Genomic DNA, 13502 nt, shown 5'->3' with positions numbered 1-13502 from the left:
GGGCGCAGCTTGCTTCTTAATGCCTGATATAAATTAATGGGAAGCAGAGGGGGTGCTAGTAAATGGTGTTATGAGTGGACAAGTGGCAACTTATTTGGTAAAATTAGCATCCTCCAGCAATACAAGGGAATAGGGATGGGTGGGAGGGGGGAGGAGGGTTCAATAATAATAGCTTGACACTTTTGAGTCAATAGGCGGGTTAAGCACTGTAAGTTTTAAATGTTTTATTATACTGTACTTAAGATGGGCTGTATTATAATTAATCGGATGTCAACAGTTGAACATTTAGCAGAAGGGGGAGGGTTAAATGTAAAAGCTTGATGACTAATAACAAGGATGTATGTCAGCAGTGTTCATGTTAAACATGCTATTGATATGGTACAGTAAGTTGTATTTTTCAATTTGTCATCAATAAAAATCGTTGAAACATAAAAGAAATAGGAGGAACATTATTTTTCACTCAACAAATAATTAAGCTCTGGAACTCATTGCCAGAAGATGTGGTAACAGTGGTTAGCTTATCTGGGTTTAAAAAAGGGTTGGACAAGCTCCTGGAGGAAAAGTCCATAGTCTGCTATTAGATGGACATGGGGGAAGCCACTGCTTGCCCTGGGATTGGTTTAGCATGGAATGCTGCTACTATTTGGGTTTCTGCCAGGTACTTGTGACCTGGATTGGCTACTGTTGGAAACAGGATACTGGGCTAGATGGACCATTGGTCTGACCCAGTATGGCTATTCTTATGTTCTTAATTCCCTAACCTCCAGATTCCATAAATGTTAAAGTTACACATATCTTACCTGGGTGAGCAGGCACGGTTATATAACAGGCTCATATTGCACGTCTTCATAGAACCTAAATGAATGTACCCAGTTATAGAATTACTCCCTTAGTAGCTATAGGGCTTGTGAAGGTGTGCAGAAGTAGTCTTACATGGGATGAGTGCTAGGTTTGGTATTCCTGAAGGTAAAAGACCAAATTTGATGTTTAGCTCAAGGTCAAGTTCTTTTGTAAGGGTGAAGCTGGACATACAAATGTACACCCAAAGCCCTATTGGAAATAAAGTTGAAAAATACTACCATATGTGATCAGCAAATAAGAAAACATGGAATGCATATATGATGGGTTTTCTGAAGAAATTATGAAGGCAGAAGAAAACTAGACAGGCCTAGAATGAAAAAAAGCAGCAAACGTGTTCCAGCATTAGTTATTTAATAGTTATTTTTTCACAAAATATTATTATTCAACTTAAAATTGAAATTTACCGTGTCTTAACAGAGTGAGATAACCATGATACAATATGCAGAATTCCCAAAAGCATCTATAACTTTCAACATAATTATGTACTCGTCAGGTTGCTTACCTGCAGTACCACTTTTCCAAGCAAAATGATAAATACAAATTAGAATTCATTCTACAACTCAAAAATTCATTCAAAGGAAAGCAACAAAGAAATGCACACATGCACATTTTTGGAAAGAAATCAAATATCAAAGACGCCAGAGGTATTTTTATTTGGCAATATGTTCTAAAAATAAATTTGTAAACATGAAAAAGGGCTGGAATATCTTAATATTTGCCCATGTAACAATGGAAGAAGAATAATTGACCTTGCTCAAATACTGTATTGTACTCAGTTAATAAGAAAATGTCAGCCTTTCAAATCAAAATGGTTCTTTCATCTTCCTTACCTTCTATGTTGTTAGGCATGTTTCTTTTGGATGTTGACCAAGTCATTTAGCCTCTCTGTAGCTCAGTCTTCAACTGTGATCACTTTGTACCAGGTACATTGTAACCAATACCCCTGTTGTAGAAAATTGCTAAAGTGACAGGCCAAACATGTAAAATATTTGTTTCTGTCAAAAAAGATCTAATCCCGTGCAATTCTTGTACATCTCCCAATTTGTACAGCAACACAAATATTAATAAAGAAATGTTGCACACTGCCATGCAGAGTACCTGGGTTCAGTTCCTGGGTCATACCTTCTGCTTCCAAAGCTAACTAGTGCTAAGGATTCATCACCCTTCAGGAAATGCAGTCTTAGTTACTGTGCAGTATTGATGCTAATGGCTGGAATTAGGCTCCATGTCAGGAAGTTCCAGAAGTCCTGTTTTATATAGTCCCTGGCTGAGGGCCATCATTGCAATGCTTAGGCACTGAGAGGTAGGCTGATGAAAATATGTGCTTGGAAATACACTAGAGGAGAAAAACAAAAATGCTTTACACTGATATTTAAAGTGGATATGTGTCTTGTTCTGCAGATGAAGAAGGTTGGGTTGAACTGAAGATTCCACAAATCCATGGCTTGGGTTGGCTTCCCTCAAAATCTACTGTCTGTAGATGGAATCTGCTAGTAGATCTGGAACTACCAGGAAAAACAATTTGGGTGATGCTGAGCAATCTTGACCTTAAAATATTTGTTCTTGAATGAAAAATTCCAGACATCAATGTCAGTTCTTCTTTAAAGGCTACAGCATGACTAGAATCCATAGGCCCTTGCCCACACTGATTTCTTTTTGAATTCAGGACGGAATCTCAAAGCCAGAAGTGTAGCTAGATTAAAAAAAATAATAATTATGAAGCTTCAACACAATGTTCAACTATGTATTACCATATTAGGGAACTAAAACTATTCATTTCACTGTAGCCAAGACTTTCTTTTTAATGTTTTTTTAAAAATCAAAATGATATAATCTTTAATGGTCAACCCATGGGGGTTAGGTAGCACACAAAGTATTACACTTAGGTATCCCTTCTTATTCTTCAGTTCTTATTTCCCCCTACACCCCAACCAGAGTTGTTCGATCAGCTCCTTCATCACAACTGGCTCTGCACCCCCCCCCCCCCCCCCCGTGCACTGCTCCCACCTTGAGTTGACCCGTCACTCAGCTTTCTTCTGTGCTGCTCCTACCCTTTGGAATTCCCTGCCAGCAGATCTCTGATCTGAGCAATCTTCCTCGTTTTAGATCCCTTCTGAAAACCTATTTGTTTAGCCAAGCATTCCCCTCCTATTCCTGTCCCTGAGGTGGACTTGCGTTGCTGTCTGCCCTGGAAGACACAATATTGCCTTATTTGCTCTGCCTATTTCTTCTCTCCCTACCTCTTTCCTTTTCACAAATTTATGGAGTTTCTTTCTGCTTAATTGTTTGAATAATTATATAACCTTCTGATTATACCGAAGGGTGGTATATCAAATTCACATAAACTAAACATTAAAGTAGTAATTCAATAACCCCGGATTCTAAGATGTCGCCCAAATGTGGGCTCAATCCTGAGATCCACATACAAATAAATTAGCTAACAAGCCGATAATGTTAATTGGCACAAATTTGGATTTGTGCACAAGATTCTATAATGATCTGCCCCCGAATCCTCTCAAGTGCAACCCAAAAGGGGGTATGGTCATGGGAGAGCCATGAGCATTTCCAAGATTTACATGCAGTATTATTGAATTTGAGGGATGTGCACCCAAGTGGCACACCAGGATTTATACCTGGTTTCAGCTGGCGTAAGTCCTCATACAAACAGCTGGGTGCAGGAATCCCCACTAGGTGCTATTCTATAAAAGGCGCTCATCCCAAAGTGCTCTTTATAAAATGGTGAGGATTTTTCCAGGACCTATTTTTCAGTGCCATTTACTGAATTCGGCCCTAAGTGGGAACCTCCATTTAGGCACCCCAATGCCACTCAGAGACAGTCTATGCTATAATAGCATGAGTGCCCAGATTCTGTTAACACTGTATCAGCGCACCTTCCATTTACACACTCACAGTTACATTAGCCATAGACCTGATGTAACTGCAGTTAAAGAATACTGTAAATTACACACGCCCTTAAATTATGCATATAGGGCTAGATTGTATATTGCACCTGAAATATGCCTAGGCGTATTCTGTAAAGTATGTCTAAATTTTATAGAATAGGCTTAAATTTCCATGTGGTATATAGAATAATGCCAAGTGCCTCTCCACGTGACCAAATGTAGTCGTGGCCATTTACGTCATGTTTTACTTGGCGTAAATCCCAACGTCTAATTAGGCAGAGAGCGGGTGTGTTCTATAACAAGCACATACACATTAGAAATACCCGTGCCCCCTTTTCGACTATGCGACTTTGAATTTAGGCACACCACATTACAGAATACGCTTAGCAAGCTGTGTGCATAAATCTTAATTAATGCCAATTAGTGCTGATAATTGCTAGTTAACATCCAATTAACAGTGCTGAACAGCGAAAGTGATCTGACCAGAGATTTTGTTCCTAATTAATATCTGCTAAACTAATACTTGAAGTACTAGTATCACAAAAAGAAATTAAATCCAATTGGCGCCCTCTGTCATGAGTAGGGTAAGGGGAAGAAATACAATACTTCAAAGAAAGAAAGAAAGGAGAACAGGTCACATCTCACTAAATTACCATCCTCCTCTAAATGTATATTAGCATCTCCCAAGATTAAGGTGCATGGATGGAGAATAGAGTTCCTAAGAACAAAATCATAAAAAGTAGTAGAAGACTTAGCCCATTTCCTGAAGGGGGGGGGGAGCAATGGGTCATGGAATCACTTAAAGTAAGTTGACATGCAAAAATCTCCATATCTGCTGTGATGGTTGACTATTAAATTGGCATCAAATATTATTTTATAGATCAAAGCAATACCATGCCTTTCTTTCCACTTCATAATAAAGAAATCACCCAATAGCCAGCAGCACAAAATTAATTTATAAGCGGATCTTCCTCAGAGGACAACCAGGTTTCAGTTAGAAAAAGACAACCTGGCTGACGATCATTGATCCAATTCTCTGATCAAAAATGTTTGTTACATACAGAGCGAATATTAATGTAATACCAGGAAACAGGAACAGTACGAGTTGAACCAACATTAGAATATTGTAATGATTTAAAGTTGGACTTTACTCTTGTTCTAATTCCAAACTTTTCTTTATTACATCGTTTATTCCATTTATTATAATTCACTATATATTATTATTCACTATAGCTTCGATAGGATGAGAGATATCTTTAGTCCTTCCTACCAGTTAAGCTATTTAAAAATTCACTAATCCCTGAGCCTTGGTGCTGACTACAGGAAAGGTCATAAATGTGTGTCCCAGGCTATAAGTCTGGGTACTGGGCAAAAACCTGACACTTACTAATAGAAGAAATAAAACATAACAGAAATGTCCAATCCATGTTTAAAAAAACCTACTATTTCAATCCTAAATATCACAGTTAAACTCAATTAAAACAGATATTAAAACAAATAGGCTTACCTAAATTAAATTTAACCAATACCAGATAGCTCAAAATAATCACATCATCATAATCAAATTATTACTAAATTGTCCACAAAGAGGCTTCACTTTATTACACTTTATTTGTATTTCACCTGACTTCACAGGGCTCAATACAGAAAGCCATGTGGAATAGTCACGTGTCAATGGCTGAGAGTATGGATTCTACTACAAGATTAATGAGGAACTATTCCGCAACAATGCAGTAAGCTGAGATGCCAATTCAAAGCACACAGAACTTGTGTCCTAATCAGAAGCAGCCTGCTGGACCCATGCACATAACGGTTCTGCAGTAAGGGACCTTCACAGTGCGATGTCTAAAGAAAGTAAAAGTGTCAACACATATCTGTGCATGTGATTCTGTGAATATATATTAGATTCACAAAACTTTCTTGCACAAAAATTTGTGCAAGGCTGATATTTATGTGCAGAACAACACACGTAGATGTGCGCCGGCACTTTCGTTTTCTTCGGACACACATGTACACAGTGAAGCTTCCGCACACAGCTGATACTTCTGTACTGTCTTTCAAAGTTGAGAAAAAAAAAAAAGAAAAAGAAGGAACTGGTCATTAATCCTCAAACTGACATTAAATCCTATCAACTATCTCTTCAACGCTGCCTCAGACCCGGCAGTGAATTTCTCATATTGTGGGTGCTTTAAAGTCTCGTTTACTTCTGTGCATTGTGCAGGAACACCTAATCGACTCATTACCATGCATTTTAATATGGTGTGAGCTGATGTCCACCACATGAGTTAACTGCTTTGGTGAACCCCTTTCTGTATTGTGGCCAGTAGCATGTGCTCAGAATGCTCATTAACCATGTGCTTCTGCTGCAGTAGCTTTCTGCATCAGCCCCAGAGTTCCTTATAGGCATACTTTCTCACGTAACAATTTCCTGCTACTTCTGCTGCTTTCCATTATCTCATCTCTTTCAGGTCTCATTTTTGATGCTTGTCTGCTCTGTCCCTCCTGTTTTCATATACATATAATTTTTATGTGCTTTGATGGAAAGCACTCAATAATTATCACTAAATGACTTTGGAAAAGAGTTGATTTCAACACCGCCTCTATCTAAAGATCTACTGAAATAAGTTGCACAGCAGGAACTGGAGTGAAGAAGTAGCCTAATGGTTAATGCAGTGGGCTTTGATACTAGCAACCTGGGTTTCATTCCCACTGTAGCTCCTTATGACCTTGGGCAAGTCACTTAACCCTCCATTGCCCAGGTAAAAAAACTTAATTGTGAGCCCTCTAGGGACAGAGAAAGTACCTGCATATAATGTGTACAGTGCTGCGTAAATCTAGTAGCACTACAATGAGAACCGATAACTGACAACTCATTAATTCGCCTCACCAACTGTAGGAGTATTTCCCTGTGTGTCTCACCTTGCGGGCCTTGGCCTGTATAATCCTATGACAGCAAAATGGAGGCTGTACACTCTGACCCACACATCTCTGTGTCAGCAAGTAACAGCTTTGCAGCTTGTGGAAAATTCCAGCAGAAGCTCAACACCAAGGACATGCTGTGGGCAAACCAGGCCCCCCTTATCTCCCTGAGAGGCTGGCTCCAGCAAGGCGGGTGAGAAACAGAAAATGCATACCAAAATGTAACAACTTGAAGGTCAAGAACAACGAATTGTTCTTGCCACGCAGTGAACCAAGGAAGATCCAGATTGGTCCCGGCTGGTCACCTGGGCATCTGGGACTGAGGAGAGCGGGAACAACGAGAGAGGAGTTAGTAAGAAGCCTTGGAAGAAGGTGGAGGTGAAAAGAAGACCAGTGAGACCTAATAAGGTCCACCAACTGATGAACTGTGTATCTGGAGGAAAGTATCGTGGTTCAGCTGTACCTGCCCTGCGTGACCTGTGACCTCCTTATCTGATGCAGAGTTCCCTTCCAGCTGCGACTGAGACTCGCTGTGAATCCAGCTTGAGTCTGTGAGGTGTCCCGTGCCAGCTCCCGAGAGAAACGACCCTGAGGTCTAAGCCTGGTGAGAAACACGGTGATTCATTTCCTACTAGTCGGGGGCTAGTTAGTGGTATTTACCTGAGCAGAAGGCTGGTGCTGTCGTACTTGTGATTAGGAGAAGCTGCTAATAACTGTACTACCTCGTAACATAGTGTGACTGATCAGTGGTGTAATTTTACCTGGTAACCAGTAAGAATTAGTGTTCGTAGTGTGACGTATGAGTGTAATTTTTATCAGCCAGTAATTTTGTAATCAGCCAAAGCTTGCAGAGTTCTATTTTGTATACCTTAGCTCTATTTTCTTACCTGACATACTATAATAAATCTAATATATATATCTCAGCCTACAGTCTCAGCTACAGTTCTTTCTAACGGAAGTATTTGGCTAGGTTCCAAGGTTCCCACCCCTAGACCTAATTCAGGATTATTTGCTTGCAGATAGTTCTGCTTAGGGGAACCTGGACACAGGTAATTTATTATCTGTGATTTATCCTACACAACCCAATCAGTTATGAAAATCTAACTACATAACTCTCGATCACTCTCTCCCTTCCTCTCTCTTCCCTACTCAATCTCTGCACAATACTAACTGTATCTAATATCTTGTAATGACATTGTTAACAACATTATGTAAGCCACTTTGAGCCTGCAAATAGGTGGGAAAATGTGGGATACAAATGTAATAAATAAATAAATAAATAATAAAATAATGGGGAGACAGAGTTAAAAAAGGGTAAAGATAAAACGTTAGCTTAACTGCCCAAAAGGATCCATAGTCCAATAATACTTGAGCTGAAATTTTCAACCCTTTAAATATTTCCAACCATTTTTACCCCACACAATTGAAGTAATTATCACTAAAGAAAAACCTCAGGCAAAACAAATAACAATTTAACCCTATTAGGACTGTGTTGCAGCACGTCAAACAATATGATTTTGTACAAAGGAGTCAAGAATGCCAGATATAGTTTGGATCTTTCCTTCAAGACTGCCTGCCCAAACAAAATGCCATTAACACCATTTCATTTATTACCATGGGGGTTTTCAGTATTTTGGTACAGAAAAAAAGATGGAACTTTTAAGTTCAAAATACGAGGTCAATGATTAACAATTACAGAAATCAGCAGCAATTTATAACCTTTTCAGGAGGAGTGGCCTAGTGGTTAGTGCAGTGGACTTTGATCCTGGGGAACTGAGTTTGATTCCCACTGCAGCTCCTTGTGACTCTGGGCAAGTCACTTAACCCTCCATTGCCCCTGGTACAAAATAAGTACCTGAATATATGTAAACCGCTTTGAATGTAGTTGCAAAAACCTCAGAAAGGCGGGTATATCAAGTAACATTTCCCTTCCCATATATCTACTAATAGGTTTGTTTTTGATCTAACACCAACAGACTCTGGTGAATCCTTTATATTTTTACTCATGTAAGCCATTCATGAGGTCCTAAGAAGTTAATTTGCAACTCAAATTAGATCTTAACATAACATGTAGTGACTGACTCAAAGGCAAGCTTGGGTTGGGTTGTATAGAGAAGTGCAGTGTGTGATCCTCACCTGCAGGTCTGCAGCTGCAATAGAAGCACACAGGGAAAGGCTAAAGGACTTAGAATAGAAACCCCCAAAGAGCCAGGCATGAAGACTCAATGATTCTGCCTCCAAATTCTGCTGTCATAAGAAGCAGGGAAAGAGACTGGGGCAGGTTTTGAATGGATTAGGGCCCAGATGCACTAAACTTTAACGACCCTTTAACGAAGAAATTTTCAACTGTAGCATGCATTAAAGGCCATTTTCCGACGACACTAGCAGCCAACGAAAACGGAATGCAAACGAGTAACGTCTGACATAAGTAACGTACGTAGGTTACTTACGTCAGAGGGGGGCGGGCCCAGGTCAGGGAAGGAGAGACGTCCTGAAGATTCGGCGGCGATCAGATGTTCTTCTTGCCCGTGCAGCGCCTTCACACAGAGGTGAGAGGCGCTGCACAGGCCTGGTAAGGTGGAAGGGGGGGTCCCGGTGGAGGGGGGAGCTGTGGGAGAAAGAGAGAAAGGAAGGGAGGGGGGTCGGGGCTGCTAAAATTTTGATTTTTTTTATGCAGGGGGAAGCGGGGCACAGCGGGGACCTCGGGCGGGCAAGGCCGTCCATACAGGACGCTCCTGACGAGCACCTTTGCCCCCTCCTGATCCTTTTTTGATTTTTGTTTTGATTTTCTATTTTATGCAGGGGGAAGCGGGGAGCCACGTGTTTGTGTTGTTTTTTTTTGTTGTTGTTGTTTTGACGTTTGTGGCATGCGCAGAGCAGCCAGCATAACGCTTGGCTGCTCTGCACATGCTTTAGGGGCTGATTACCGAGGGGGATTAAACCAGTTTAAGGAATCTTTAATGCTTGTACTTTGCAATACCGCACCGAACATGTACGACTTCAAATTCGTTAAGGACTTTTACGTTTTAGATTCTTTTACGTTTGGTTGATGCATCTGGGCCTAGGAGTCTAAGCAGTGGTGAGTTAAAAAAAAAAAAGAATTAAGAATAGCACAAAGGCTATTGGTCAACATGTGAAAACATTTCAACAATATTGGCAGCACGGGGTGATCTCAAAATAAGTGTTTATGTCTCCTAGAAATAAGTCTCTAAAAATCAACTTCAATATATATTGAATTGGAAAATGCACTCAAATTACAGGAAAAACAATAAAAAAAAAATATTACCTTTTACAAGATCTCTGGAGGTTTCTGATAGTGCATCTTCAGGGCTTTCCAGAATATTAAATAGCCAATCAATAAACTGTATAGAGGATGACAAACAGACAGTTAAAATAAAAGTCAACACACTATTCACACCTGACTGACAATGCAATGTGCTAAGTTACACTCCAGTCAATTCAAAGAAATATCCTCCTGCAAAACTGCTCAGTCTAAGGAAAACATGTGATCCAAGATATTGGAATATATTTTCAATCTAAAAGGAAGACGCCTGAAGATTGAACACGCTCATGACAATGCGTTGATTAGATCACTGTTTGATGCTTCTAGTACTATATGACTTGCATCATTGACTGGGTTGATTTTGATGTCCCAAAGAAAAGTAAAGTTCGATCCTCCAATGCAGACTGTACAGCATCTGTCTCCCACTTGATATTTTATATTGGTCATACCGTTGAACTGCTTTTAATTGGAAATGTCAGAATATTATAAAGCAAGACAGCCTGATAACCCAGAGAGTTTGTGCAATACTGCTGCTGCCACATAGAAGCAGACGGATCATATACATACATATATTTCACATTTCTATGCCACATTTTCACTGCTGCCCAATGTATCTTAGAGTATGACTAAGAGGCATATTTTCAAAGCACTTAGCCTTCCAAAGTTCCATAGAAATCTATGGAACTTTGGAAGGCTAAGTGCTTTGAAAATATGCCTCAAAGTCTTTAGATTCTAGGGCCAAGGATTAAAAATCTGGTTAACAGTAGTCTACCTGTATCCTAGAGACTTCAGGGGTGTCCCTTATAATAAATTTGGAATGTTTAGTGGTTTGGGCACTATCATATTTATCCCAGGGATTTAGAGAAATAGAGACTGAAAAATCAAAAATGTATTATATATATATATATATATTTTTTTTTACCTTTCCCTATGGAATATAGAGTTCACTTTCAGAGCACAAGGTTTAAAAGGTACAGGCACTACAGAGCCCCCCAAATTAACTTTTTATTTTTAAGTGTTCTTATATTCTATTCAGTTTGAAGTGTGCCCCATAAAATGGTAACAAATACATCTATAGAAGAGTAGTTCCTTTTGGAAAAAAAAATCATTGGCTACAAACAAGGAGTGATATGTGAGAGCGTCTGAAAAGTTTGCTTTCTGTTACTGATGTAAATGCATCTGATGCAACATAAAACATAGTTTAAAACAAAAAAAAAGTCAGAAGCAAGTTATCTGAATATTTTTGTTCAAGCAATTTTATCACTTTAAGTTCAAAAAAATTTAAAAGGTCAGATACTGCAGATGCAGAGATGTTATAATCCAAATCTGATATTCTATCTGCTGAAATAAAGCTAATGAGAGCTCATGGAAAGAAAATATATGAAAATAATGTTATTTTAAATCTTTTACCTTTTGCGCTTGCTCCTTCCAAGGCTCTTTAGACAGCAAGAGCTGCAAGCTACCAGGAAGAGCAGTTCTGCCCTCTTGTACTGACAGCACATTAATCCCACTTCCACCAAACACAGCTGCTACTGGCAGCTCTTCATGTTGCTTCGGTAACCAATTGGTCCTGACTCCAAGCAAGAGAGGTCCAGCATGGTCAGCCCATGTGACCACAGAAGCTGTAAATATCCACAGCAGGAAGTCTACAGTCTAAACAGGAAATATCAGCCTGGTCAAATACAACAGTGTCTTAAAACCAACTCAGTTTAAGGAAAGATTAGCAAGGGAATTCTCATAAATTAGGCCATGGAACTTCAGCACAAAGTATAATTTGACACCCGCAGGAATTATAGTGAAAACCACTTATCTTGCTTTAGTGCTGGGAACTAGAATGAGGTCAAATATGCAGAAAACCTAACTCAGAACTTTTCAATGTTATGGAACCAAAAAGCCAGATGTTTCCTTACTAGATATGCTGAATTGTTTTACCACTGGGTAGGATGACATGAACGGCTAACAGAGTATGTTAATAAAGGAGCAAACTACTACATTAAGTCACATTTTTGTGTCCTGTATTTAAGGTTAGTTTGGCAAGATGACAGGCAGAGGACAATTTTACAAGCCATTTACTTGTGTAAAGGGCTTTTACACATTAAGGGCCTTATTCTATAAAGGTTATATTCCCAAAATTTGATCTTCTAAATTATGAGCACAATATAGTTTGGAGCATAGAGTATGTTCGTAATTTCTGACCATAAATTTTGGAGCATAAATTTTAGGCACATAAATTTAGCAGCATAACCATTATACAATAAGGCCCTAAAGGGGTTGTAACCCGCATATTTGTGAAGGCACTCCCAGGAAGGTATTAGATTGGAGGAAGCAACACGTACAGCTTTGTAGTTTTAAAATCATGGCCTTTATTATGAAAATCTCTTTATTAGGTTATAAACAGAAAAACATCAATGACATACACTGTCAAGTATAGAAAATCCCCCCCCCCCTCCCCTTTCTCAGTTAACTTCTGAACATCAAATAATAACAAGTGATTGCCTTTAATTTAGAAACATATACACCAGTGGCGTAGCCAGACTGCCAATTTTGGGTGGGCCTGAACCCAAAGTGGGTGGGCACAAAATTTTCTCTGAACCCCCCCCCCCCCCCAGCAAAATATAGTCACACTCAGATGCATTTGTCACACAGGGTAAAGTGCTGCTTTTCAGTGCATCAGATTTCAGACAATTTATTTAATAGCCTTAACACCCTTTTCAGTGAGCTTTCAGAGGCCAAAACCTCCTGCCTCAGGTCAGTATAATGCTGTTACGGTATCCTCTCCTGACCTAAGGAAGGAAGTATTGGTCTCTGAAACTTTATTAACACCATATTACTTTATCCTAAATTAAAAATAAAATTATTTTCTTTACCTTTGTTGTATGGCCATTTACTTTGTCTCATTGTGTCTCTAGATTCTGCTTTCTTTCGTTTAACTCTTCTGCCAGGGTTTCCTGGCCATTTGTCATTTTTCTCTCCTTTTTCTTTGCTTTCTTCAATATTTTTCTGCCTCTCTCTGTGTCCAGATTTAATTCATTCTTACTATCCATTCTTTAATTTCCTTCATCTACTTATGGCTTTTCATCTTTTTCTCACCCTTGTTCTCCCCATGCCCCTTCCTCTTATTCTCCAATCTTTCACTACTCCCCCTTTCCATGCAGCAGCTCTCCTCTTTCTCTCCCCATCCTTCCAGTGTCTCCCCTCTCTCTCCCCATCCTTCCAATAGTCTCCCCTCTTTCTTTCTGTATCCTTCCATCCAGTGTCACCTCTTTCTCCCTACCCTTCCATCCAGCGTCTTCCCTCTTTCTCTCCCCATCCTTCCACCCATCTACCCTCTCTCCTGATCCTTCCATCTAATGTCTCTCTCCCTCCTTCTAACCAGTGTCTATCTCTCTACCCTTTTCTGTTCAGTGTCCCTTCTCTCTCCACATCCTTCCACTCTCCCCTTTTTCTCTGCATCCTTTCATCCATCTCCCCTCTTTCTCTGCCATCCTCCCATCTGTTTTCCCTCTTTCTCTCCCCATCCTCCGTTTTCCCTCTTT

At 39.6% G+C, this 13502-nt stretch overlaps 1 protein-coding gene across 1 annotated transcript in view; it reads right to left on the bottom strand.

Moving 5' to 3' along the window:
* Positions 1 to 1203: 1203 nt before the first annotated feature.
* The window catches only part of FOCAD (focadhesin), a 438419-nt gene continuing 426120 nt past the window's right edge, over positions 1204 to 13502 (bottom strand). The window contains 3 exon segments of the mRNA XM_030194211.1: positions 1204 to 2554; positions 9970 to 10045; positions 11377 to 11619. Coding sequence (XP_030050071.1) covers positions 2481 to 2554; positions 9970 to 10045; positions 11377 to 11619 — 393 coding nt within the window. The 3' untranslated portion in view covers positions 1204 to 2480.

The sequence above is a fragment of the Microcaecilia unicolor genome, chromosome 2, assembly GCF_901765095.1.
Source record: "Microcaecilia unicolor chromosome 2, aMicUni1.1, whole genome shotgun sequence".
NCBI lineage: Eukaryota > Metazoa > Chordata > Amphibia > Gymnophiona > Siphonopidae > Microcaecilia > Microcaecilia unicolor.
Note: the sequence above shows the minus strand (reverse complement) of the source record. Positions and strands in the feature narration are given on the sequence as shown.